The 26,321-nt window shown below is 52.9% G+C and overlaps 5 protein-coding genes across 5 annotated transcripts; 4 read left to right on the top strand and 1 right to left on the bottom strand.

Moving 5' to 3' along the window:
- Nucleotides 1-742: 742 nt before the first annotated feature.
- Nucleotides 743-3,401, top strand: B0T26DRAFT_757669 (Cullin; the record flags this gene model as incomplete). Its single annotated transcript, XM_060446279.1, has 6 exons — nucleotides 743-810; nucleotides 877-946; nucleotides 1,021-1,037; nucleotides 1,101-1,183; nucleotides 1,254-3,136; nucleotides 3,213-3,401. The coding sequence occupies 6 exons, from the start codon at nucleotides 743-745 to the stop codon at nucleotides 3,399-3,401; spliced, it is 2,310 nt and encodes a 769-aa protein (XP_060289334.1).
- A 5,056-nt stretch (nucleotides 3,402-8,457) lies between these two features.
- Nucleotides 8,458-10,484, top strand: B0T26DRAFT_526713 (guanine nucleotide-binding protein alpha-3 subunit). Its single transcript, XM_060435505.1, has 6 exons — nucleotides 8,458-9,008; nucleotides 9,097-9,442; nucleotides 9,505-9,633; nucleotides 9,694-9,823; nucleotides 9,883-10,121; nucleotides 10,184-10,484. Exons 1-6 carry the CDS (start codon nucleotides 8,876-8,878, stop codon nucleotides 10,281-10,283), a joined length of 1,077 nt encoding a protein of 358 aa, XP_060289333.1. The 5' UTR covers nucleotides 8,458-8,875; the 3' UTR covers nucleotides 10,284-10,484.
- A 2,224-nt stretch (nucleotides 10,485-12,708) lies between these two features.
- B0T26DRAFT_876989 (uncharacterized protein) lies at nucleotides 12,709-14,331 on the bottom strand (the record flags this gene model as incomplete). The annotated part of the gene is made up of 3 exons (XM_060448120.1): nucleotides 14,138-14,331; nucleotides 13,540-14,068; nucleotides 12,709-13,349 (listed from the first exon to the last, which is right to left on the bottom strand). The coding sequence occupies exons 1-3, from the start codon at nucleotides 14,306-14,308 to the stop codon at nucleotides 12,709-12,711; spliced, it is 1,341 nt and encodes a 446-aa protein (XP_060289332.1). The 5' UTR covers nucleotides 14,309-14,331.
- Nucleotides 14,332-16,176: 1,845 nt separating this feature from the next.
- On the top strand, nucleotides 16,177-19,464 carry B0T26DRAFT_526595 (glycosyl transferase). Its single transcript, XM_060435504.1, has 5 exons — nucleotides 16,177-16,889; nucleotides 16,967-17,232; nucleotides 17,289-18,715; nucleotides 18,777-18,849; nucleotides 18,904-19,464. The coding sequence occupies exons 1-5, from the start codon at nucleotides 16,457-16,459 to the stop codon at nucleotides 19,339-19,341; spliced, it is 2,637 nt and encodes an 878-aa protein (XP_060289331.1). The 5' UTR covers nucleotides 16,177-16,456; the 3' UTR covers nucleotides 19,342-19,464.
- A 3,096-nt stretch (nucleotides 19,465-22,560) lies between these two features.
- B0T26DRAFT_526325 (mitogen-activated protein kinase HOG1) lies at nucleotides 22,561-24,628 on the top strand. The gene is made up of 9 exons (XM_060435503.1): nucleotides 22,561-23,012; nucleotides 23,069-23,116; nucleotides 23,190-23,319; nucleotides 23,381-23,424; nucleotides 23,482-23,581; nucleotides 23,644-24,000; nucleotides 24,058-24,136; nucleotides 24,191-24,374; nucleotides 24,444-24,628. Exons 1-9 carry the CDS (start codon nucleotides 22,957-22,959, stop codon nucleotides 24,517-24,519), a joined length of 1,074 nt encoding a protein of 357 aa, XP_060289330.1. The 5' UTR covers nucleotides 22,561-22,956; the 3' UTR covers nucleotides 24,520-24,628.
- The last annotated feature ends 1,693 nt before the right edge of the window (nucleotides 24,629-26,321 follow it).

Genomic DNA, 26,321 nt, shown 5'->3' with positions numbered 1-26,321 from the left:
ACCATACATACCGTAATTTCCTAGGTCTTTGTCCATACAGCCCGATATGTACGGGTACCTCAGGTAATTTCAGGTAACCGCCAGCGGGGTTGACCGCCAGCAGGCAGAATCGAGCCCGGCCCTTTAACTTGGCTGGCGCTCCTGCCTGGACCACATTAAGTCAACAGGCTGACGGTGCCGTGCCTACTTCGTTTTCCTCCTGGAATAATTAGGCCATCTTCCCGAGCTCATTTCCAGTCTTTGTGCATCCCGAGGCTACTGACAGAAACCAACGGCACACAGTATTCTGGGTAGTGCCGTGGAACCAGACGCCCAGAACTTTTGGCACTTCCATTTGAGTCCCAGGCCCAGTCCTGTCCAGCGCAACTCCCCACCACTTACATCTTCCCCACATTTCCAGATGGTTGGAGAGCCTGGAGCTGCCTGAGCGCCCGCCTTTCCCTAGTCACCTCGAAACCAACACCGGGCTGATCACGCTCTGCTCTGCTCGCCATTTCCAACTTTCTTTGCACTTGACTTTTCGCATTCCCAACAACGAACATACCCGCACAAGTCGGCCTCGCAGCGACTTTTACTCCCTGCGTGCTGTCGCCCACCCGCCCGAATCTGCGACGACGGGACTTCCACCCGCCCACCCCCATCCGCGCACTCACGACACGGTCGTTTGTTGCCGCCAAACCCTCACTCCCGGCCCCGACCCACCATACAGCCAAGATCCGCGACTGCATCGCTCCAGCCCAAAATGGCGCCCGGGGCGACGATGATGCAGCCGATGCCTCTGCAGCCCGTGCGTGATGATATCGACAACACGTATGTTCCCCCTGGCCGGCGCTGTTTGCCCTTGGTTAGGATCCCCCCAAGCTGACGTGTGGACAGGTGGGAGTACTTGCAAACTGGCATCACCAAGATCATGATGAATCTCCAAGACGGCGTTGATATGCGAACTGTGAGTGGCCGAACCCCCGTCTCGTTAGCTCTGCTACTTGGTTTTGAGGAAACACTGACACGCCGTCACCGCAGTACATGGGAATATACACGTTAGTCGGACTGCGCTTAACCACATGGTCACATTTGCTTGCGTGCTGCTGACCATCATGCAGGGCTGTCCACAACTTCTGCACGTCCCAGAAAGCTATCGGATTTAGTGCGTCATCAAACATTAGTTCTGGTGGCCATAGGGGCGGTAAGTCATAATTCGATTCGTCGATTCAAGCGGCCCTGTCAGCCACGTTCGTTGCTGATGTTATGAACAGCTCATCTACTCGGCGAGGATCTCTACAAGAAGTTGACGGAATATCTGACCGAACACCTCAGGGGATTGGTTGCTGAGTCGAAGGCACATACCGACGAAGCACTACTAGCATTCTATATTAGAGAATGGCACCGCTACACCGACGCTGCCAAGTACATCCACCATCTATTTCGATACCTCAACCGTCATTGGGTTAAGAGGGAAATGGACGAGGGCAAGAAATCTATCTACGATGTCTACACTCTGCACCTTGTTCGGTGGCGCGATGTTCTCTTTGCGCAGGTTTCGATCAAGGTCATGGAGGCGGTTCTGAAGCTGGTGGAGAAACAACGCAACGGCGAGACGATCGAGTACAATCAGATAAAGCAGGTCGTCGAGTCCTTCGTGTCCTTGGGTCTAGACGAGGGCGATTCGTCAAAGACGACCCTGGACGTGTATAGGTTCCACTTCGAGAAACCGTTTCTCGAGGCTACGAAGGGTTTCTACAAGAACGAAAGCAAGCAGTTCGTTGCCGAGAACAGCGTCGTCGAATATATGAAGAAGGCCGAGGCTCGATTGGATGAAGAAGCGGAACGCGTCAAGATCTATCTCCACCCTGATATCGCCGTCTCCTTGAAGAAGGCTTGCGATCAAGTACTGATCGCCGATCATTCTAACATCCTCCGCGACGAATTCCAGGTCCTTCTCGACAATGATAGAGAAGAAGATATGGCGCGCATGTATAGCTTGCTGTTGCGTATCCCCGACGGCTTGGACCCCTTGAGGTCAAAGTTTGAAGCACACGTGCGGAATGCTGGTCTGGCTGCCGTTGCCAAGGTGGCATCGGACGCTGACAAGCTTGAGCCAAAAGTCTATGTGGATGCTCTCCTCGAGATCCACACACAGTACCAAGGACTTGTCAAGCGTGCTTTCAAGGAAGAGCCCGAGTTCACACGCTCACTCGATAACGCCTGCAGAGAGTTCGTAAACCGGAACGAGGTGTGCAAATCCGGGTCAAATAAGTCTCCGGAGCTGTTGGCCAAGTACACCGACATTCTTCTCCGCAAGAGCAGCACTGGTGTTGAGGATCGCGAACTGGAAAACACACTAACCCAGATCATGACTGTGTTCAAGTACATTGAAGACAAGGACGTGTTCCAGAAGTTTTACTCGCGCATGCTAGCCCGTCGCTTGGTGCATAGCAACTCCTCATCAGACGATGCCGAGACCAGCATGATAAGCAAGCTCAAAGAGGCCTGTGGCTTTGAGTACACCAACAAACTGCAGCGCATGTTCCAGGACATGCAAATCTCCAAGGATCTGAACACTGGCTTTAAGGAGCACGTCCAGAGCCTGGGCGTTAAAGGCCTTGATTCGTCGTATTCTATCCTAGGAACAGGTTTCTGGCCTCTGACACCACCGGGGACTACCTTTAACCCGCCAGAAGACATCATGGCCGACTACGAACGGTTTTCTCGTTACTATCGCAACAAGCACGAGGGCCGCAAACTGACCTGGCTGTGGCAACTGTGCAAGGGTGAGGTCAAGGCCAACTACATCAAGAATGCCAAGATGCCGTATACGTTCCAGGTATCGATCTACCAGATGGCGATTCTTCTTCTTTTCAACGACAAGGACAAGATCACATACGACGAGATTGCATCGACCACGCAACTCAACACTGACTCGCTTGATCCATCTTTAAGCATCTTGGTCAAGGCAAAGGTCTTGACAGTGAGCCCTGACGGCGAGAAGGTGGGGCCAGGGGCAACTTTCACGCTGAACTACGACTTCAAGAACAAGAAGTTCCGCGTGAATCTCAACGTCGGCATGAAATCGGAAACCAAGCAGGAAGAGGCGGAGACGAACAAGACGATTGAAGAGGACCGTAAGCTTCTCCTCCAGGTAAGTCATTTGATACCCTGCAACATTGTTCTTTTCTCGCCCATGTGCTACTGTATGTTGACCTCTTACCTTCCAGTCGGCTATTGTGAGGATCATGAAGGCCCGCAAGCGCATGAAGCACCAACAGCTCGTCAGCGAGACCATTAACCAAATACGGGGGAGATTTGTCCCCAAGGTGGGCGACATCAAGAAGTGCATTGAAATTCTTCTAGACAAGGAATACCTGGAGCGTCTCGACGATGACGATCTCGGGTACCTGGCATAGGATGAGTTGAGACTTGTGCTCACACCCAAACTATTGTCACGAAACTGTACGAATACAACGAACCAGGCACACAATACATTCGGCCCTTGACGGCCTCCATTTGGCTCTCCTGCCATTCTCTGCAACTGGCATTTGGTTACCCTTCCATATGGGTATGGAACTATAGTTCCGGGCTAGTAGGGGGAAAAGTCAGCGTGGTTTAGATCGTTAGGCATCATTTCCCTTTTAACCTCGACGAAGGCAATTGGGTTGGACCTGGCCGAACCTCCCTCGCGGCATGGCTATTATGTAATCACGGAAGGGAGGGCGTTGTCTAGCGGTCGGCAGAAATACGGAAAGATATGGTTTACGCTGTTTGTTTGCGCTGTAAATGAGTTTGCAAAACCCCATCTATTGCTAAGTAGGTAAGTGGCATTACACCGGAGGCAGGCGCATTGAATCCACGCTCGGAACGAGTGTTCACAAGGCGCAAACAACTTGAAGCCAGTGCTTGTATTGTGCCATGTTTCTGTCCACTGCTCTTACAGCGAGTTGAACAAATTTTTATCATTGACCACTTCTCTCAGGGCAACGGTTCCGAGATGGTCACGTTTTAGTCTCTGATTTGTGTCTGGGCGCCCCTCCTGCTCTCCTGAAACAAAAGAAATGCCCGAATAAACAATGGCAATTTTATTTCTTTGGGGAACTTCAAGTCGCGAAAAAGAGACAAAAAAAGGACAGCGAATGAGACATGGACTTGGTAGTGCAAATTACGGAAGGCCCTTTTTTAGTTGGCGCGGTTCTAGCCCGCCAGCATGTCTTGGAATTCTTTGCCTCTTTTTCCTCCCTTCCAATCCTGTTAGTGCGTCTTGTCTTGTCTTGAATCACCTCGTGGCGGCGGCCACATACGCTCGGACTTTTACTCACTCACTGTCCTACTAGTATTTCACTAACCAAAGGAAGGGGGCGAATTGCTTACTTTTACGTACCTTACTTGGGTTTGTGACATTGTCGGGGCTGCCATCACTAACACCAACGACGCCCGCCGCCCGAGGCTGCCGCCTGCAGGCTTTCTCACTTACTCGCTAACTCCCCTGGAGTCGTTGGGATAGCCTTCCGGGCTCCGGAACTACTGCCGGTACGTCACACCGGAAGGCTTCTCATCCAGCCCTTGCTTTTTTTTTTCTGGGGGCGGGGGATTCAGTTTGTTCACTTTTCCCCCTTACCAATGTTTTCTCTCTCTTTTTCGCGCCCGCGCGTTACACAAGACTCAAGAGATGTGGATCTTGGGACTGAGTAGGGTAGGTAAGGTAGGAAGAACGAGTGAGAGGCCGAGGTTTATTGTGCGCGTGGTTGCACGCGCGCTCTCCTGCCCATCGTCATCATCTTCCCTAGGAGTTATGAGGTGATGAAAATTCCGTGAATTGGTTTGCCCTACCGCCTAGGGAAAGAAACCGGAAAGAGCGCGCGCAAAGACTGTGCTGCGCCCCGAAAGAGAAAGAGAGAGATGGTATCCATGAAAACTTCCCAGGTCCCCCTTTTTGTTCTCGTTGGTGCTGGCTGTTCGCGCCCACTGTCACCGTCAGCCATGCCTTGCCATGCATGTGCTGTCCGGCAAAACGGCAGTTCGGAAAACTCGGTGCCGTTTTAGGAAGCTCGACATGCAAATACCCTTCCCCCTTCACCACCCCCCCCCCCCCCCCTTTTTTTTTTTAAACAAAATTCCTCGCAAATGCCTGCGCGGGCTGCCGCAGACTAAATAGAGCGCGCCTCGCAGGGCAAGAGTGAAAAAAGAGCTGATCTGTCAAAAAGAGAAGGGAAAGCCCTGATAACCGAGGGCAATTGCCAAGGGCCGTGCCGAGCACACAGATAAGGCAGTTATCATGAGGCTCTGGGAGATGCCTATCTCGTCCTAGCTAGGAACTTGACTCACTTACATACACGTACATGCATACTCCGTGCAAAAGCGCAAGTCAAGCAATTTAGGTGCCTAGGTAGGTATGGAGACCTTCCAGATTGGTGTTGCAAGTCTGGTCTCACCAGTCTTTGTGCTTATGGCAGTTCCTTGTCTAAGGGTAGCGTGTTCGAGACCTTTTTCTGGGTACGTGCGTGCATTGAAAAAGGGCTTCCAGATCGTCTCCGGGTGCGGCTTCTTTTTAGTCGGCGAACAACGAAACAAGGGACAACGAGGTCGAGGCTTCTGAAATGCCCTGATTGGGCGCCTGAAGTAGCGAGGCCCTTGCTCTGTGGCAGAGAGGATCAAGGGGAAGGGGACCCCCTGTCATCGGCCTCCAGGAAAGGAAATGCACCACCACCACATCAGATTTGTTGCTCTTAGGGGCTCAGGCTTATGGAGGAGACCTTCAACCACAGAAAGTTCTTATCCCGGCCGCTCGCCGCCTGCGCCCTGTGGTTTTCCGGGGACTGTGGACCGGACGACCACGTGGGATGTTTGCTTTGTTTTTGGGGTTTGGCATTGTCCCCGATCTTCCTATCTCCATAGAGATTTGCGGAGCCTCGGAGAACACTGAGACGCCATGCGAACATGCAACTGCCCCCGGATCCGAGTTGTGGTTCATCATCGTCGTAACTGCACTGGTAATGTCGTAGTTGGCTGGCTTCCTGTCTTTGGCCGACTAGTCTTTGGACAAAAGCAAAGAAAATTAAAGCCCAAGCAGCCCATGACTTCTGGCACGTGGATGTTCCCAAGCTAGACAGGCAGGGGGTTGCTGAGCGAGTGGATGCAGCGAATCCGAAGCTCTGGCACCCCCCAGGGCTGGGCGATGTCGAGCAGCGGGCATCACCAATCTGGCAGGCCTGAGATGAGGTGTCATTCTCTTCCCTCGAAATGTTTTATAAAATTTCCGACTTTCGGCTGGACTGGCCGTAGCAGGCCACCGAGTAACGTGCGTAAAATCCGTACGTATTCCGTACGCGTCCGCCCAGTATCCGTGCCGTCGATGAACCCGACCCTGGGCTGGCAAGTTCCGGATTCCGTAATAAGAATCCTCTGTTCCTGGGTTGCTAGCCTAGCGGGGAAAAAAGGCGGCCAACTACTTCTCAAGCCTAGGTTTCTTTGCCTGCCGGGCTGGCCAGACTAGCAGTTACGTTGTGAACTTGTGAGCACAGACTGACGCATGTCTGTGCGAAACAAGACAAAAGCAACTCCGCCTGAAAAGCTAGCGTACTTCGTACTTTGGTGCGGTAGTGTTCGGGTACGAGGCCATCGTCGGCTTGGCAAATTTCCGGGGAAAGCCAGGCCAGCCAGACCACGCAACGCGCGCTGAGAACGACGGGCGGGCGGACTCAGCACTACGCCTTCGCCGGCGGCGGCAGCGGCAGCAGCAATATCGGTAGCTATGGGTGAGCCTGACGGGTGACTGGGCAGCTGATCGACGCTGCCTCTCGGCTGTTTTGCTGGCGTCGAGATGGCAGGGCAGAACTTGAATCCGGAACCATCTCGTCTGTCCTCTAACTACCTTACCTTCCGTAGGAAAAGGTAGGCGTGCATACTCCGGTCCTACCATTGGTAGCAGGACATTCATCGATTGTTCGTACGAATGTCTGTACATTACGACAGGGAGGCTTGAGGTTGCGCGTGTAATAAGGCCGGTCGCTTTTAGGAATCGTAGGTCTGGGCCCTTTTGGCGGGCAGTTGAGACCAGTTCGAAATGATAGGTCCGATTCGGGGAGTGATATACCTTCAGCGGCATCCACTAGATTTTACCTTGATGTATTCCGTACGGGCTATAGGTCCCTTACGCAAGTCCATAGCCGAGCTCAGGCCACATACAGGACGGGCTACCTAAGGTGCAGTACCTGAAGAAGGTGCTTTTGAATAGCTCGTGAGGTAAAGCTTTAAAGGCCTTTCTTTCATTGTCGATCAGCCTGAAAAGGCGACAAATGGATATGCCCGGGCCTGGATGGACGCTTCGACGGAGGGGGAGCCTGTTGGGGGAGGCTATCCGGGCAAAGACTGGGCTGGCAACCTAACGTCGGTAGGTAGGGTAAGGCACGGTACCATACCAGAGGTACGAAGTAGCGCCTTTTGTGGGAAAGTGCGAGTGGTCAATGCGCAACGCCCAGTCTGGGGACGACGGAAGGGGGAAATCATTGCCAATGGGGGAGATGCCCGTGAAGGGGCATCCATTCGATCAGTTACAGGACAGTAGACTCCAGTCTCTAATACTTGTTTCGGTGCGGGTCTGTCGCGCCTCAAGGTACTGCCCTGCCCTGCCCTGCCCTACATGCAGTTTGGCCCTACAACTCCCGGGCCCCCTGCCCGCTCTTTCTTGCAATGGCTGGAGGTGGTCCATGGTCCCCTCTCTCGCGGCTTACCCCGGCGGCACTGCGGGCACTGAGGTGCGAGTGCGGGCAGCTCAGAAGGACCCATGCCGCAGTGCCGTGTGTGTACATACATGTATGTGTGCTGTGTGAAGTGACGGACGGCCGAGGGTGAGAACCAAAAATTCTCTCCACACTCGGCCCAACCTGTCTGTCTCCATCCATCCTTTTCCTCCCTCCCCAAGTCCCCCAGACCCATTGCCGTGCGTGCACATCGCCTACCGACCGGGCAAAACAAAACCAAACCAAACCAACTTCCCGCTCGTGCCAATAGAGACAGCGAAAGGGCTTCCATTCATCGCTCGCCGCCTCCATAAGCTATCGCCGCCAATAGCATCGCCCGCTTGCCTGCCCTACCTCACCACCTACAGCCACCCAGGCGTCGTCGGTGGAAATCGCTTAACAGTAGTGTCCGCTGTAGAGCTCAGGTAGCGTGCGGATTAAGCTGTGTGCGTGGCATTTGCCGTACCCACTACCCACCACGATACCTCCCTACCTTACCTGATTAGCTGCCGCCTACGCTATTCTGATAAACCGCCAAACCCTCAACTGCCCGCCAGTTTGACAACCTCCCTCGACGACTAGTGTCAATCGACCCTCGAACAGACGTCCCCGAGTACTGCTTTGCAAATCACCGGCCCTACCGAATTTCCCACAACTCGGTCTGCATGCCCGCAATTTCGCCCGACGTCAGTGACACCTAGGTACTCGCGGCCCTGGTTGTCTTCGCAATTGCCTACCTACCTTTACGTAGTGGCTCTAAAAGACCTTCGCCGAGACCTTTCATCCTGGCCTCGACCCGGTCACGGTGCCCGACAAGGCGACAGTCGTCTGACCCATTTGCCGACCCAGCCAGCATCTCGACGAGGCCGCCCAATCCGCTCCTCCTGTCTCTCTACCTTGATCTGGTCTAGTTGGTCTGATCTGATCCGATCTCATCTGGAACTTGTCAAACAGCTCGCACACGCATCCACGCGGCATTCGCACGCCTCCCACTCCTCGCAGACATCGCATCCATGGGTTTCTAGGGAAAATCCAGGCACAAGCGAGCACCAGATTTGCCAGATAGCTTCACGGCGCCCACCCCTAGCGCCCCCCCGCTCAAACGACCTTCGTTTGCGTCCGTTCTCCCACTTGATCCGCGAGCATTCATGGTCACCATGGGGACATGTATGAGCACCAACGGTGTGGAAACTGAACAGAGAAAAAGGAGCCAGAAGATCGACAAAGATCTAGAGGAAGATTCCAAGCGGTTACGGCGAGAATGCAAGATCCTACTGCTCGGTAAGTCAACGGATGGGCATGCGCTTGTGCGGGGCCCAACCAGGCCGCCATGGAGCTGCAGAAGAGCTGACTGTTATCGTTTCCCTAGGCTCTGGCGAGAGCGGAAAGTCGACCATTGTGAAGCAGATGAAGATCATTCACCTGAAAGGCTACTCGAATGACGAACTCTACAACTATCGGCCGACCGTTTTCAAGAATCTGATTGAGTGCGCCAAGGCCGTCATAAACGCTATGCGCCAGTTCGATATCGAGCCGGCTATCGACGAACATCAGAGCTACTGCGACTTCCTGCTCGATTACACTGTCGAGTCGGGACCGCAAGCCCAAATAGACCCCAAGGTCGGTGTGGCCGTCCAGGCGATATGGAATGACCCCGCCAAGGAGCAGCTCATGGATAGGCAGACCGAATTCTACCTCATGGACTCTGCAGAATAGTTCGTCGCCACACGCAATCCAGCCTTGTCGAACAGTCCGAGAGAGCTAACACGCGCTACAGCTTCTTCCAAGAGGCCGTAAGGATTGTAGCTCCCGACTATCTCCCCAATGAGATGGACGTTCTACGAGCCAGAACAAAGACGACTGGCATCTACGAGACGAGATTCAAGATGGGCCAATTAAGCATCCAGTGGGTCTAAGCTTCTTGATGGGTTTCCCTTAGCGTCTGTAGGATGCTGACCTTCCCCAGCATGTTTGACGTGGGCGGGCAAAGAAGTGAACGGAAGAAGTGGATTCACTGCTTTGAAAACGTCACATCCATCATCTTCTGTGTTGCGTTGAGCGAGTACGACCAGGTGTTGCTCGAAGAGAGTAGTCAGGTAAAGCGCAGACGCTTCCCAGTCCCGCAGGAACTCCACTTACTAATCTTAACTCACAGAACCGCATGATGGAGAGTTTACTGCTGTTTGACTCGGTAGTCAACTCTCGATGGTTCATGCGAACCAGTATAATCCTCTTCCTAAATAAGGTGGATATCTTCAAGCAGAAACTGGGGCGATCGCCGCTCGGGAACTATTTCCCTGACTACTCTGGTGGGAACGACGTCAACAAGGCCGCCAAGTATCTACTCTGGAGGTTTAATCAGGTCAACAGGGCGCATCTCAATTTGTATCCTCAGTAAGCACGGCGGGTTCCTTGGTTCTAACCCCATCCCGGTCATTCGTGCTAACCATGTACAGCTTGACGCAAGCTACCGACACCTCCAACATCCGTCTTGTGTTTGCCGCGGTAAAGGAGACGATCCTGAACAACGCTCTCAAGGACTCTGGTATTCTTTAAGCCCCCTTTTGTAACACTCCACATCACTCACCATCTCTCTCGCCCGGTGCGGCCCCTCTTTCATACTGTCTAGAACGAGGACTCGGGGTTGGTGGCTCTTTGCATGACACGGCGTTGGAGGCACGACATTTTTCAGTAAGGCGTTTCACACGGCCTAGTCTCCGGTTTTTTAAGGGGAAAGACAATATCCCATGCACTTATGATGTTTAATTTTGGGCCATGCTTTACGAGGCGGAGGGGGGTTAAGATAGTACGGGCGGCCCTTGTCTTGGCGGACTCGGGTCCAGCTGGTTTGGATTTCAACCAGCCATATTTGGGAGGGGAATGGTAGGCTACTGTCCCTATGCAAGGGCAATGCCTACAGACGGGCGACGGTGTTGAAAAGAGCTCCTTCGCTCAGCATGATTCGGCCTTTTGCTACGGCACGCAATGGTTCCGCAAGGCACACTTTTTTTTGTCATGGCCCGGGTTGGGTTGAGATATCGGACGGAGGCGGCAGCTTTGTTGATAGGAATCGAGGATACGGGGTTTATTGCCGATCGGATCTCAATAGCTATACGTCTCCCCACTCTCGGGTAGTGCAGACTTTCAAGAAGAAGACACGACGTCTTTTAAACTTGGGGCTCGGGTTTTTCTTGTTTTATATATATAGCACGCTATGAGAGAAAAGTGACGCCTCGATCCGAGACGTGAAGTGAAATATAAGAGGTTACCGACTGACCATGTCAAGGGTAGCTAAGTGGTGAAGCTTGATATTATTATTCAAGTTGGTTCTGTACTTGTCCTGTTTTGGTGTTGTCCATTACCGTGGTATTAGGGATCTACTCCTCTCACCTTGTGTTCCTTGGTTCGGACGAGAGGTATCCACCTCATCTCACCTTGCCTTAACCTTGAGGTAGACGGGATGACGAACTATATCAGGCTAGGTAGTCAGTCAGTCAGTCAGTCAGCCGGCAACGCTGCCGCATGGGCGGTGCGGCTACGGCAGGCACACGGCACCGAATTTTGTGCACACACACACACACACACACACACACACACACACGCACACACAGAGAGAGAGAGGGAGGTATGGGCCACACGCGTGCGCGGCGCGGCGCGTGTATTATAGGATGGGTATGTAGCTTGTCGGCGGGCTGTGAGACGTTGGCGACTCGTGGGCTGACGCGAAACACCGGCGCCACCATGGGGGAAAAGGCAACTCGGCGGCACGGAAGGTACATGACGTAGGGAGGGGACCCCCCTAATTTTTTAATTTTTTTTAATTTTTATTTTTTATTTTTATATGTTCACTCCCGTCGACCGGACAGGCCAGCTCGGGATTTGACATCATCGGTTGTTATATCATTCAGAGAGTACGAAGTCGAGATGGGCCCGAAGTGTCTGTACCTTACCGAAGATAAACTTAGCTCCGTCTTTGTTGAGATCGACAGCCGGCTGGCCTGGGCAAGAGGGCCCTAGCCTAGCCCCCTAAAGCGGGAGGTCTGACAAGGCATTGTGGGCTGTTCTTTTGCCGTGTGCTCTTTTGTGTCGTTCCGCGTATGGCCGGAGTGGGGCCGTCATTCGGGACCGGCCTCCGGAGGTGGCAGACGGCTCGGGGTTACATGGCTCGAGTGAGCCCGGAGTAAGGTAAAAGTTGTTAGCATGATATGGCGATGGTAGTGGTATTCGAATTGATCAGTTACCTATTCTGGGTCTTGGTCTGGGAGACAAAGGAATGAATCCAAAATCCGATATAGGTCCCATGCGGCCTCTTTATTCTCTCCCGTTGGCGGGAACAAGGCAATGCCTTGAGGAGGCTGGGAGATGTGACTTATACCGCTGGTGCAACAGGCCGGGTCGGTATTGTATGTATGTGTGTGCTAGTATTTGTGGGCTGAATTAGTTCATGTGATAAGTTGATGGAGGTGGCAGGATGTGATCTCACCGCACCCGCCCGCCGCCGTCGAGGGCTGAGTGAGCCAACAAAACAATATCCGCGCTTCCATCCATCCCAATTTAAGGCACCTTCCAGAGGCTGTGAAGCTGCCCGGCTGCGACATAACCCGAGCATGATACCACCGCATCCGAGGTCCCGACCCTAATGAATATGACTGCCGTGGGTGCTACAACCCCAACTGAACTATCGCAGAGGCGCCCCCCGCCCCCTCTCGGTTTTCTCGTCGCGGAGCTTTCCTACCGTCCTCCGAGGTCACTCACGATGGCCTACCTCTCACTCGCAACGACAGCTAGGGTAGTTGCGGGCTAGTCACACGATCTTAATAGTTAATCAAGCACTTGACCGGCACGTAGAAGACGAATGGTCACGGTCGTACTAGTATATGTATATTTATTAACTCCAACGTGTGCTAATCTACTATCTTACTCAAGGCCACCGTTCGCGAGAGAACCAGGACGACGTAAAAATATTGGCGGGGCTCAGCCGTTACATACCACCCACGCCGGGTGCGACTTGCGGCATATATCCCCCGTGTCTCCCCGTAGCGGGCCGGGAGGGTAGAATGGTACAGTCTTCGCGTAGAAGGAGATCGTGCTGGTCGATATCTGGAGGAGGCGGACCATATTTACCCCATCCCATTCCACCCGCCTCTTGCTCTGACGAAGCCAGTTCCTCTTCCTCGGCAAGAAACTCGGCAAGAAGCCTGGCTTCTTGTTCGGCCTTATCGTAGGCCGCGTCCTGAAACGATCTGGCCCACCGCCCCGCCGCGTCCCCGGTCAGGACTTCGGCTTCCACGGCCGCTTCGAGGAGGACCTCCCAATCGCCGGCTAAGGGTTCCTCGTGGCGGGCAGGGCCTGGCCCGTCCTCGGGCGGCTCGCCACTAAAGATGTCCTTGAGCGCGCCGGCGGCCATCGGGCCCGCAATGATCTTCTGGACGGCGTAGCGAATCTGCAGAAATTGGATACTGGGTAGTGGGCACCTGACTGGATCGGCCGTAGATAGCTCGTAGACGTCGCCATGCTCGAGGCGCGGGAACATAAGCTTATCGTCGCTCCCACGCCGGAAGTCCACGATGGTGCCGGACCCGCAATGGTCCCAGGCACCTTTGATAAGGCCACCAAACTTGTCTAGATCCTTGAACCACACCACCTATAAGTAGATTCTATACTCGGGGTCTATCGGGTGCTCGACGGGACGGAGCGCGAATCTGTGCCGGTCCCAGAAGACATGGACACCCGGGTTGAGGGGGAGGATGTTCCGTACCTCCTGGCCTTTGATATCGAGCTTATCGACATTCTTAAGAGGGCCAAAACATACCCAGCGTCTCCCAGAAGTGGAGGGCATTCATCCCCGAGGCCCTCACGTCTACAATGTGTGCCCCGTCGACCGGTGTGCCGCCAGAGAGAACACAGCTTCCGCCGTACCACTTTGGCACTTTGGCCTGGGCGATCTTGTCTGCGTTAGAACGGCCGGCCCTGTCTCTGGTGTCTCCGGTGGGAAGATCCTCGACCGTCGGCGTAGTATGCCAAGACGTGTCCGACCTCTTACGTTTCGAGTTCTTCGCCTGGTTCATCCAGGTATCGAGTATAAACTGGATCTTGGGTATATATATCGAATATACGAACTTGAGATAGGTCATAAAGGCTGATGAGTCGCCCTTCTTCTCAAGGCTACGCTTCATATTCTCTATATCAAATGTGAAAAGCTCCGATGCCGGGTCGTCAAATATAGCCAATACGCAATAGGTTAGCTTTGCCCGCTTCGCCTTATCCAGCTTGGCAGTGTCGGTGGGGGCGTACTCGGATAGGATATCGGAAAGCTCATCTCGGGCGTACCGGGACAATTGCTGCCTGAGTTCTTCGTCTGTCTCGGGAAGCTGGGACGCTTGCGACGACTACGATTCCAAGCTATCTACCAGTGACCCCGAGCCCTGCGAATCCGGCAGGTCTGGTGTCGGAGCCGGGGTAGAAGCTGCAGTATTCGAGGGCTCGGTACTGCTGGGCGACGATGGTAGTACTGGCTCCCACTCGAGGGATTTGGTGCCGACGTACTCGACCCTGATGGGCCGGGGCGAACTCGCAGCCATTCTTTCGGAAGCGCTGACACGGGCGGCTAGAGAGGAGGAGAAGAAGAAAAGCGCCGTTAGCAATGTCCAGCGTAGAACCGCACGCGGCTAGACGATACCTCTTGTGCATCAATTGAACTAACCGTACACTAAGGTACTAAGGGGGCAGTGACGGCTAGCCAAGCTCACTGGGGGATTGTAATGGGTTAGGCTCGCTCAGGCTGGGCTGGGAGGCGCGCCATGGATGTCTGCTAGCCGATCATCGGTCCGACAGCAGAGCAAAATATCAGATCATGGATTGATATTGCATTGTGGCCCAATACCTTATCTTCCCTTTCATATGAGTGTCAACCGGCGATAGGATACGTGCTTGGATCTGGCGAATAAGGTTGCGCGGTGCGCCTGCAGAAGCCTCTGAACGATGATGCAACTGATGCAACATTGCCTAGGGCAGCTGCAATGGGTGGGGTGGTGGGGGGAGGGAGCTCTGACGCTTGCGCTGCGCGCCACGGCTTTCTAACGGCATGCTGAGCTGTTGTTCTTTCCCCGACGGGAGTTTTCAAGTTTCAGGAGTCACCGTTCTCCGAAACGAACGTCTCTCGAGCTCTTTCAACCGTCTTTACGGAGCACCTGGCTGGCATCCATGTGCCGCAAGCTAGCAGCTCCTCAGACACCGCAACATGGGTTACCTTACGCTACTCGACAACGCCGCTTCCTAGGTCCCATGCTGTAACGGCGTTGGCAAGCCAAATCGTTGATCAGACTAGACAAGGGCATGCACGGGATGTTGGGTCTCGTCTTGGGATGCTGATCCCGCCGCCCCGCACTGGTGACCGCCCAGCCACAGACACCTTTTCCAAGGTCCATGGCCTTCCGTGGAGGTTTGGTTTGAAGCGACGCAAACCGCCCGGCAGCGAACTGGCTTTTGACCATTGGGAGCCATTGGGAGCCATTGGGAGTACCAATGATGGCATTCCCCCTCATCTCTCAACGGGTGATGCAACGGGGCTGCAGTATCCAAGTCAAACGAGACGTGTATGTGAGAAAGAAAGTCGTTCCGGCTGCATATGCATCTGCAGCTCGAGGCCAATCACGAGGTCCAGCAGCAGACTTGCAGCAGGCCGGGATTTAAGAACGAGGAGCTCTCACGACGTCGATGTGCAGGCAAGAGGACAGTGGTGCATACCTTACATAGCCCACGGCGTGGGATCCAAACTGACCGGGCACCACGGTACATACATACCAGTTCATGTTGCTAAGCCTGGCCGCCTCCGTCTGACCAGCCGCGGGAGCTGTGCCTTCCATTACGTATAAGATTCCATTCCTAACACCCCTGGGGTCCCGGCTCCCAGTTCATAGCTGGCCTGGCCTCTTGCCGTCTAAAGAAATAAGAACTAGCACTCGTCCCTCTGTCCTGGACTTGCTTCCAGGTTTCCTACTCGAGTTCTCGCAGTTCTTCATACACGAATAGCTTTGGGGAATTCACTTCGTACATACAACCCAGGAAGCTTTCTCTTTCCTCCACCGCTCCCGAATCCCAGTCTGAACGTCAGGTTCCTCGATCCCTCGACTCCTCCCGCACGCCGCCTGCTTGCTCGACTACCCGTCGCCCTAGTCCAAGAGGCGCCGCAAGCCCAAATCAGCAGGCACGATCCCAGTGAAGCTAGCTCTGGACAAGACGAGGACCCGAGAGCTACCCCACTCCACGCACTCCCCCCCGCTGAGCTGATCGACGTAAGTCCGCTGGCCTGGATCTTACTACTAGTAGCACCGCCAACCGGGCAAGCTGTCTTACCTCTTTTTACCTCCTTTTCCTCCTCCTCTCTTGTCGCACTTGGTTTATTGCTTTCCTCCAGCTTACACTCGGGGCAGAATAACCGGAACCAGACCATACCTACAATCCTCCTAGTATTTGAACCATTGCCCAACATGGCAACCGACCGAATTCCCACCAGAGAGCGACGGCCGTCGGTCGGGGCACCCATCGTCGACATCCAGGGCGGTGTGAGCCCCGCAGGCATCTCTCGACCAAAGCACAAGCGCACATTCACAGGTTTCGGGGCTGGGGAAATCAAGAGCGTTGAAGGTAATTCGAACGCACCATTATAATTATGCACGCGCATTGGCATTGGCTTTGGGAGCTTACTGTTCGTTCTTCTTCTGGCGGGGATGGACGAAGCTCCCAAGGTCATCGTCATCCAAGCTCCGCCCCCTCAATCTCCCAACACCACAACGCCCCCACATGCCCCTCATTCCCCGGCGGAGCTGACAGCTCCTCCAGCGTCCATCCCTGAACCTCAGCGAGAGGCCTGGTTAAAACATCAAGTCAGTGGCTTCAAAGACAAGGATGCCTTTGAGACCGATGTCGTGCGCCATGTCGAGACTACTTTGGCTCGAAGCATGTTCAATTGCGACGAGTCGGCTGCGTATGCTGCCTGCAGTCTCGCATTCCGTGACCGCCTGGTCTTGGAGTGGAACCGCACCCAGCAACGCCAGACCTTCTCCGACAGCAAGCGTGTCTATTACTTGAGCTTGGAGTTCTTGATGGGGAGAGCTCTCGACAATGCCATGTTGAACATTGGCCAGAAAGACGTGGCAAAAGGTTGGTACCGTCCTCCAAACACCCATCAAGGCTTGCCTTTTCTTGCCCCGTTTTGCTGACTGTGTCGCTTTTTGCAGCTGGTCTGGCCGACCTTGGCTTCCGAATCGAGGATGTTATTGAGCAGGAACATGATGCTGCTCTGGGCAACGGTGGTCTGGGACGCCTCGCAGCCTGCTTCCTCGACAGTCTGGCAAGCTTGAATTACCCGGCTTGGGGTTACGGTTTGCGATATCGCTATGGTATTTTCAAGCAGGAGATCATCGATGGATACCAGGTCGAGGTGCCAGACTACTGGCTCGACTTCAATCCCTGGGAGTTTCCCAGGCATGATGTGACCGTTGATGTAAGTTGCCCACCTTGAACTACTAGACACGGTATTGGTCACTGACTATGTATTAGATTCAATTTTACGGTAACGTCCACAAGTCGACCGACGGCTCGGGCAAGACCGTCGCACATTGGGAGGGTGGTGAGACCGTTAAAGCTGTGGCTTACGATGTGCCTGTTCCCGGCTATGCGACGCCAACGACCAACAACTTGAGACTGTGGTCCAGCAAGGCTGCCAGTGGCGAGTTCGATTTCCAGAAGTTCAACAGCGGTGAATACGAAAGCTCGGTTGCCGATCAGCAGCGAGCCGAGACCATCAGCGCAGTTCTGTATCCCAACGACAACCTCGAGCGAGGAAAGGAGCTGCGTCTCAAGCAGCAGTATTTCTGGGTTGCTGCTTCTCTTTACGACATTGTCCGTCGCTTCAAGAAGTCGAAGCGCGCATGGAAGGAGTTCCCCGACCAAGTTGCCATCCAGTTGAACGATACCCATCCGACGCTGGCTGTGGTTGAGCTCCAACGAATTCTTGTCGACCTAGAGGGTCTCGAGTGGGACGAGGCTTGGAATATCGTTGTTAACACCTTCGGTTACACCAACCATACCGTGCTCCCCGAGGCTCTCGAGAAGTGGTCCGTTGGCTTGTTCCAGCACCTCCTCCCAAGGCATCTACAGATCATCTACGATATCAACCTCTTCTTCCTGCAGTCGGTTGAGCGGGCATTCCCCAACGACCGAGACCTCCTGGGCAGAGTTTCTATCATCGAGGAGTCACAGCCGAAGATGGTTCGCATGGCGTTCCTCGCTATTGTCGGCTCCCACAAGGTCAATGGTGTTGCTGAGCTCCACTCCGATCTTATCAAAACCACCATCTTCAAGGACTTTGTCAATATCTTTGGGCCCGACAAGTTCACTAATGTGACAAACGGCATCACTCCCCGCAGATGGCTCCATCAAGCCAACCCTCGTCTTTCCGAGCTGATCAAGACAAAGACTGGTGGTGAGGACTTTTTGACAGACTTGACGCTTCTCAACAAAATTGAGCTGTCTGTCAACGACAAGGACTTCCGTAAGGAATGGGCCGAGATCAAGTTGGCAAACAAGGTTCGCCTTGCCAAGCACATCAAAGCCAGCACCGGAGTGTCTGTCAACCCTTCCGCACTCTTCGATGTCCAAGTCAAGCGAATCCACGAGTACAAGCGCCAGCAGCTGAACATATTCGGGGTTATCCACCGGTATCTTACTCTCAAGGCCCTGACACCAGATGAAAGGAAGAAGCAGCTGCCGCGAGTCTCTATCTTTGGCGGCAAGGCTGCTCCCGGGTATTGGATGGCCAAGCAAATCATCCATTTGATCAACAGCGTTGGTTTCGTTGTCAACAACGACAAGGACATTGGTGACTTGCTCAAGGTAGTCTTCCTTGAGGACTACAACGTGAGCAAGGCCGAAATTATCACTCCGGCCTCGGATATCAGCGAGCACATCTCGACTGCTGGCACTGAGTAAGTATCATACTTGCCGGTTGTGAAAATCCCAGAAAGAATGCTTACTGACAATCACTAGGGCCTCGGGAACCAGCAATATGAAGTTCGTATTGAACGGCGGCCTGATCATCGGAACCTGCGACGGCGCAAATGTGGGTTTATCTATTCGTAAAACAAGTGATATCAGTGGACTAATCGGACTGTAGATTGAAATCACTCGCGAGGTTGGAGAGAACAATATCTTCCTCTTTGGAAACTTGGCAGAAGATGTCGAGGACCTTCGTCATTCGCATACCTATGGCGCTCACACGGTTGACCCCGACTTGGCCAAGGTGTTTGAGGCCATTGAATCTGGCACGTTTGGTGACCAGCAAGACTTTGCCGGCATGATTACGGCAGTCCGTGACCATGGCGACTATTACCTGGTGTCGGATGATTTCCACAGCTACATTGAGACTCACGCGATAATCGACGAGGCATACCGCGACCAGGAGGGCTGGATTACCAAGTGCATTACGAGCGTTGCTCGTATGGGCTTCTTCAGCTCGGATCGCTGCATCAACGAGTACGCCGAGGGCATTTGGAACATCGAGCCTCTGCCCGTTGATAAGTCAGACAGCGGCCTTGGCAAGGGCGAGCTGTAGTGCAAGACATCCGCACAGAAATCCAATGAGGAGCAGCAGAGAAAGCAACTAGGAACTAAAGTGCTATCAACACGTTGCTGTAGATACTAATTTCTCGTTCATCTAAGGGAAGAGAGGAATCAGAAATCGGAGGAAGTTGAGGGGCATAAGACGATAATGGTTCTGCCTATGAATACCTACTGTACCCAAGGTAGGTAGGCGGTACCGACCTAATTGAGGCGTATTATGCCTATGAGCTTGAGAAATTCACATTGCTATGAATGCAAGTACACGTTGAATGATACCTTGCCTTTCTGCATATAATGGTACCCGATTAGTGGCTGAGACTCCCGAGGAAACAAGTTGTCGTCTATCAAAAATCGTGGGGGCAACAGAATTATTAGGGGATACCACAGAGAGCTGAAGACGCATCCCTTTATTTTCGTAGTTTCTCGCTATGTTACCGGGCGTGGAGCGAAGCCGTTCAGCTGCCTAAGCCTGAAGAACGACCTGATACCGCAGAACGAATAATGAAACAAAATTAATCCACGGACGGCCTGTGCCAAAAACGGAAAGAAATGACGAGCACTTGGTCGGGAGAGCCCTTGGTGCAGGCTTAGCACAAGGATAGGTGTGAGAAGGCCACTGTAGTGGGGACTCCGACACATGCCCATTCCTTCGTTGCCCCACGAAGGCTCGCGTCTTTTGAGGGGGTGGATTCAAAACGACGTCATCTTGCATCTCTGGCCTGGCCTGAGGACCTACCTACCCCGCTACTCATGTAGGGTACCACGGTATCGAAACCTGCCGTTATCTGTGCGAAGTTCAGCAACAAGTCATCGCCAACCCAGCTTGGTTTTTTTTTTCGGGGCTGAAGAGAGAGATGGAGAGAGAGGTATGTGTGAGTGGTTGATTTTGTTTTGTTGAAAATGGTATGAATGTTGTTGAAATGGAGACGGAGAATTGTTGCTACTTTTGAACTGGCCTAATTCTTTTACCCGCCCATCAAAGAGGCCGATCTGTCAAGTTCCTGATGATCACTGAAAGGGTCCAGCCGTCTTTACGTGAAAACACAGACAGAAGAAAATCCCCTGAACGGGTCGGGTTAGTTCCCCTGGTGTGGACCTGTCGAGGGACTTGCTAGCCGGGAGATGGACATCCAGAGCCGCTCACTGGGAGTAAAGACGTCTATGTAGAACAGGGTGGTGTAGGTGTAGCGCGTACGGCTATTCAAAAGGGGAAGCAGATTTGCAAAGACCGGACGAAGCCGACCATCTGAAGCATGACAGGGCTGCCAAGCGTACGGTCCGACGAGTAAGTTCTTCCGAGCCTAGCCTCATAGCCCCATTCAATTTAAGGTATGTGCTTCGTCCGGAGAAAGTTCTCCTGAGTATGTGGATTTGAACCGACGTTGAACGAGGCTATATACGTGGGTAAAGTATTACACGTGTAGTGAACCACGAGGAAAGAGGCCCCATGACCGATCCAATCCCTCGATCTCTGTTAGCGCGGGACTTACACGGTATGTTTTTAAGATGTGAAAGGCCTTGTTACGTACAATTCGCTCGGAAAGCCTTTCTTAGGAAATGGCATGAGGGGTTAGGTCGTAGAGGACTCTCTAATAAAGAATCATATAGGCGCATCCCCTGCATAGAATAACTAGTAAAGCTTTTCTTAGCTAGTTCATTTGTTGACCATTATTCTTTCCATGTCCCGCACAAACAACCATTCGGGGAATGGAGTGGGAGTTCACTAGCAGGCTTCCAGTCACCGCCAAAGTGCTCGATCCCACTTCGATCCCGCGCTAAATCGCGATGGCGCCAGGGTCCGCGGGATTGGCCTACGACTAACAAGGGTGACAAGGGCCTGTGCTGACCCCACCTTCCACCTACGTCATCGGCGGTTTGGGTGAGGAGGGGTCGAACATCCAACTCACCTGCTGGCCAAACCGACGAGACTCACGCAGCCCCGCTCTGGCCAGCGCTTCTTCTTGCGGGCTATTCTCTTCCAAACCCACCCATCCACGACCCGCAGGTAGCGGCCGCAAATGGTTATTGCAGATTGCGACGGGTGACGAGCGGTTTGGGAGACAGGCAGGCAGTCAGTCGCGTCTGCAAGGGAATGCGGAATGAATGCGCCGCTGGCTCGCACTCGAAGGCAGAAAAAGCGAGGTGGCCAAGCAGGCGATAATAAGAGCACTGTCCAAGAATTCCGCCCAATGTTTTAGCGTAGAATCCTTACCTCAGGTACCTACGGTATCTATGGATCTATCTGCCCCAGAGACACGACTAAATGGCTCGCACACTAAAACCAAAGCTCTTCTGAGTTATACGCATCTGTGCAGAAGGAATCCCATAGTTAGGTAGACACCACGGGATGGCTTGCATGAGGTTGGAACCAGGAGGTCAGACGCACTTGTTAGCAAGCGCCGCAAAAGCTGCAGGCTAGAGCGTTGGGGATCTCCCACACTCCTCTTGTGGAATGGAGAGGGACGGGAAAATGCGTCAAAGCATGGAATTTGAGAGATTCTGATATCCTGTTCTCTCTGCTCCCGCGTCGTATTGTGGCCCCCTCTCCCGCCCAAACTGAGGCGCCCTGCAAGAATAGGCAAGCACCACCAAGCCCGGCTTACTACCCTCACTCCGCCCAGCCAACCATAGCTCCTCCGCCCGTAACAACATTTCTATTATCTACACCCGCCAGGAAGCTTCTTCATTCTCTTTTTAATTTTATTTCTTCTTTCTCTCTCGACTCTTTTCCAACAATCAACCGCCTAGCGTGTCTGGCTCTCTCTGTCACCCCTCTAAGGAGATACCCTACTAAAAACTTAACTCGCTATAACACCTAGGTAGGTCGCCCTGTGTAACCCGTCAAAAATCCGAGAGGGGAGGGGGCTGGCAATGACCCTACCCTGTTTCCGTAACCTTTCGACAAGTGTCGCCAGCAGTTCAGTCCATCGACGCCTCGCACAGCTTGCGCACGAGACTTACCTTGATATTTTCACAATCCAGCTGGTGCCGCGATATTCCGAGCGAGAAACCAGCCGAGAAAAAGAGATATTGGGCTGTGGTGTATCGGTCACTTCCCAGAGCAGCAGCGATCGGCCAACCCAGCTACCCAACTTTGGCAGCCCTGTTCCCTACCAAATCGTGGCGCTAAAGGACCATACGATAATCGCCAACTTTCAAGTTCTCAAGGGAGCCAGCACTATTCTCCCCATCTCACCAGGGAGCTTCCGTCCGGGAGCTTGCTTTTAGAAGCAACACCACGGGTAGGTGGGCGGAACCCACTCTTGACAATCCGATTGCTGCGATTCCACTACAGGGCAAATCCCGGCCGGAGCCAAGCTAAACTTCATTGTCTGCCTTCAGGTTCCTCGCTGTCGGTTGCGCCTGGACCGCTGCACCCCCAGCCCTTGGTCTCCTCAACCCCACCAAGGAACTAGAAGAGATATTCGATTCCTCTCGTCCCCTCATCACCGCCATCTGTCGACTCGCTTCATCCCCAGCCGCTCAATTGTCATTCCGACATCCCTTGTACCGCAAAGTCGACGTGTCCAAATTACAGCGCTCTTGTTTTCAAGGACTGACATTCGACAATCAGTCCATTTCGTAGAAACCACCCAATCCACCAATCATGGCTGAATTCGTTCGCGCCCAGATCTTTGGCACCACTTTCGAGATCACCTCGAGGTAGGAGCATATAGCAACGGAGAGATAAAACGTCGGGGTCTGACTTTGCGTAATAGGTACTCGGATCTCCAGCCAGTTGGCATGGGCGCATTTGGTTTGGTTTGGTATGGCTTCATCCGTATTCCCGTGGAATCCATCAGGACATTGCGCTGACGAGCGACTGCGCGCCTCGACTAGCTCCGCAAGGGACCAGCTCACCAACAACAATGTCGCCATCAAGAAAATCATGAAGCCATTCAGCACTCCTGTCCTCGCTAAGAGAACCTACCGAGAGCTGAAGTTGCTGAAGCATCTGAAGCACGAAAATGTTGGCCATCACAATACCCCCCAGTCATGGCAACCAGTCAGGCTAACGTGCCTTTGCGCAGGTCATCTCACTCAGCGACATCTTCATTTCTCCCCTTGAGGACATGTATGTTTTAATCCCACTAGACCGCTTTTACCGCGGTGGCTAATCTGACTGCTACAGTTACTTTGTCACCGAACTTCTCGGAACCGATCTTCACAGACTTCTGACGTCGAGACCCCTCGAGAAACAATTCATTCAATACTTCCTCTACCAGATCATGGTACGTCACTCGGTGTGGTTGCAATGGCCCGCGGGGCACGGCATGGCTGACAGCTGTTTTAGAGAGGCCTGAAATACGTCCACTCTGCGGGCGTAGTCCACCGAGACTTGAAGCCGAGTAACATTCTAGTAAACGAAAACTGCGATTTGAAGATCTGCGACTTCGGTCTGGCGCGCATCCAAGACCCTCAAATGACGGGATATGTCTCAACCCGCTACTACCGTGCTCCCGAGATTATGCTCACCTGGCAAAAGTACGATGTGGAGGTCGACATTTGGAGTGCAGGCTGCATTTTCGCCGAGATGCTCGAAGGCAAGCCCCTGTTCCCTGGAAAGGATCACGTCAACCAGTTCTCCATCATCACAGAACTGTTGGGAACACCGCCGGACGATGTGATCAACACCATCGCCAGTGAGAATGTGCGTATTAGCCCTCGCTTAGTACCGGAAAATGAGGAAACTAACATTTTTTTAAAGACGTTGAGATTCGTCAAGTCGCTCCCTAAGCGTGAACGGCAACCCCTCAAGAACAAGTTCAAGAATGCCGATGAATCGGGTACGTAAAGCGAAGATTCATGGTTATAAGAATGAGAGCGCTGACTCCTGCTAGCAATCGATCTTCTCGAACGCATGCTTGTCTTCGATCCTAAGAAGCGGATAACGGCCACCGAAGCGCTAGCGCACGAGTACCTAGCGCCGTACCATGATCCCACCGACGAGCCATCCGCAGAGGAGAAGTTTGACTGGAGTTTCAACGATGCCGATTTGCCAGTGGATACGTGGAAGATTATGATGTGAGTTGGCTCTATGGGATATCGGCCTTTTGGGCAATCGGAAGTATTTGTTTCTAACTCTGTTGCAAGGTACTCGGAGATCCTCGACTATCACAATCTCGACGCCCAAGTCTCGCAAATGGAGGAGCAGTACAATGGACAATGAAAACCAGGGAGAGCAAGATGACACCCCTCTCCTATCACAATATCAGGGGAGGAGGTGTGTCTCATGATACCACGAAACCTTGCGGCATGTTTCCAATATATCTCGTCGTGCTTATCGGTGTTTGGAGAGGGTTTTCTTCGTCCACTGTGGACGTCAAAATGGTTGTTTCAGGAACATAGGCATGAACAAGAGTGGCAACGCAATTCTTCGGAACTAGAATGGGGCGTGTGTGTTGTGATGGTCCACCACGTATCCCTATGGCCGTGGACGAAATGAGGGTGTTCCCTTTTCCATGGCGTTGGATGAGACGCGAGACTTTTGAGCGTATTTTGTGTGTTTTCCGCTACATTGATATTTGTCACCCCCGGACTGGCGGGCGGTTATGCGATGGATGGCATTGTCTTGTGTCTGAGGGGCCGGCGGGAGAAGACGGCTTGGGACAGTGAAACAAGCACGAAATGACCAAGTTGTGGTTTGCCCGCACCAGCAGGTTGGCTAGTTGAGGGACAAATGAGAACAAATTCAAAGCCAGAGACATTGACATGTGGCATAAATATGACTGCGGAATCAGTTTTTCTGTGGAGGCTTCTCGACTAATGATGAGTCAATGGCTGTGTTCTATCCCACTCTTCATCGTCGTTGGAGGCTGGTGCGCCTCTCGGTGTATTATTTTTGGCATATGTTCGTTTTCAAGAAGCCGGCCAGTCGCATACACAGAGTTCTAAGAAAATGAACTCCGGGTCAGGAGGTGTCATCTATGCAAATATTGATTGTTACTGTACGACATCTGAGGTACCATGGTTACATATATATATTCCTTGGCTAGCCAGTCTATTTTCTTTTTTTTGCCTCTTCTCCCTGGCTAGGGAATGTACGCAATCTCTTATATGTATCCGGTAACTTTGCAAAGGGAAGCTGCAGCCCTGGCGCCGGCGGTTTCTTTTTATGCTGAAAATGACCTGCTGCTTTCTGCTTGGTACAGTGCATACATACATCATTCTATACTACATACATATAGGCTCATGCAATGCACGACACGTTGGCAGAATCTCGTCCAGCAATCGCCCGTCATTCTCGGCGCAGGAATCAAGAAGAGATTTTCTTTTCTGCCGCCTTTGCATCCATCTCGAAATACGAAGCATGCTTATTACCTTTACGTTGGTCCAACATTTGTATTTATTGGCACAAGTGGTGATCCATATACTCACTTCTCTGTTGATACATATCAACCTGATTTTAACCGATATTTTAGGACGAAAAGCGATGAAATCTGAAAGGGTCCCAAAAAGGCCGAGACTCGGGCGGCGGCGGCACGTGACTGAATTTGCACCGACGAATTGGAAATGCGGCGCGCGCCTCCCCCCCATTCAAAAAAGAAAAGACTCGGGAGTCGGGGTTGCTTGCAGACAAGGGATGGTGGGGCGGCGGCGGGGGTGTTAAGAAAAGAAGGTGGGGTGGGGTAGCCTGATGAGGTGGGCGGGCGCCATAGTGGGTGGTGGACGGTGGATGGATCGTCTGGCCATCGAAGCGGGCTTCTTGTTTCTGCTTTGCTCAAATCGAAACGCATTGGCACGAAAGAAAGAAGGGATGAGGCTACAAAGAACGAAAAGAAAAAGAGACGGCTAGAACGGTTTGGTTGAGTATCTAATTCATTTTCGGAACCTGCCTCTTTTGGTTTGACATGCTTCGGTTTCCATGTTCGTTCCGTTTTTTCCCCCCGTGACTGGTGTGACAAACAGGTATCTAGATACACGTGTGTGAAGGATTCTTATTTAATTATTTTTAGAGTTGAAAAGAAAACA

This window comes from Lasiosphaeria miniovina (genome assembly GCF_030549165.1).
Source record: "Lasiosphaeria miniovina strain SMH2392-1A chromosome Unknown B0T26scaffold_9, whole genome shotgun sequence".
Lineage (NCBI taxonomy): Eukaryota > Fungi > Ascomycota > Sordariomycetes > Sordariales > Lasiosphaeriaceae > Lasiosphaeria > Lasiosphaeria miniovina.
This window is presented reverse-complemented; position numbering and strand designations above follow the sequence as displayed.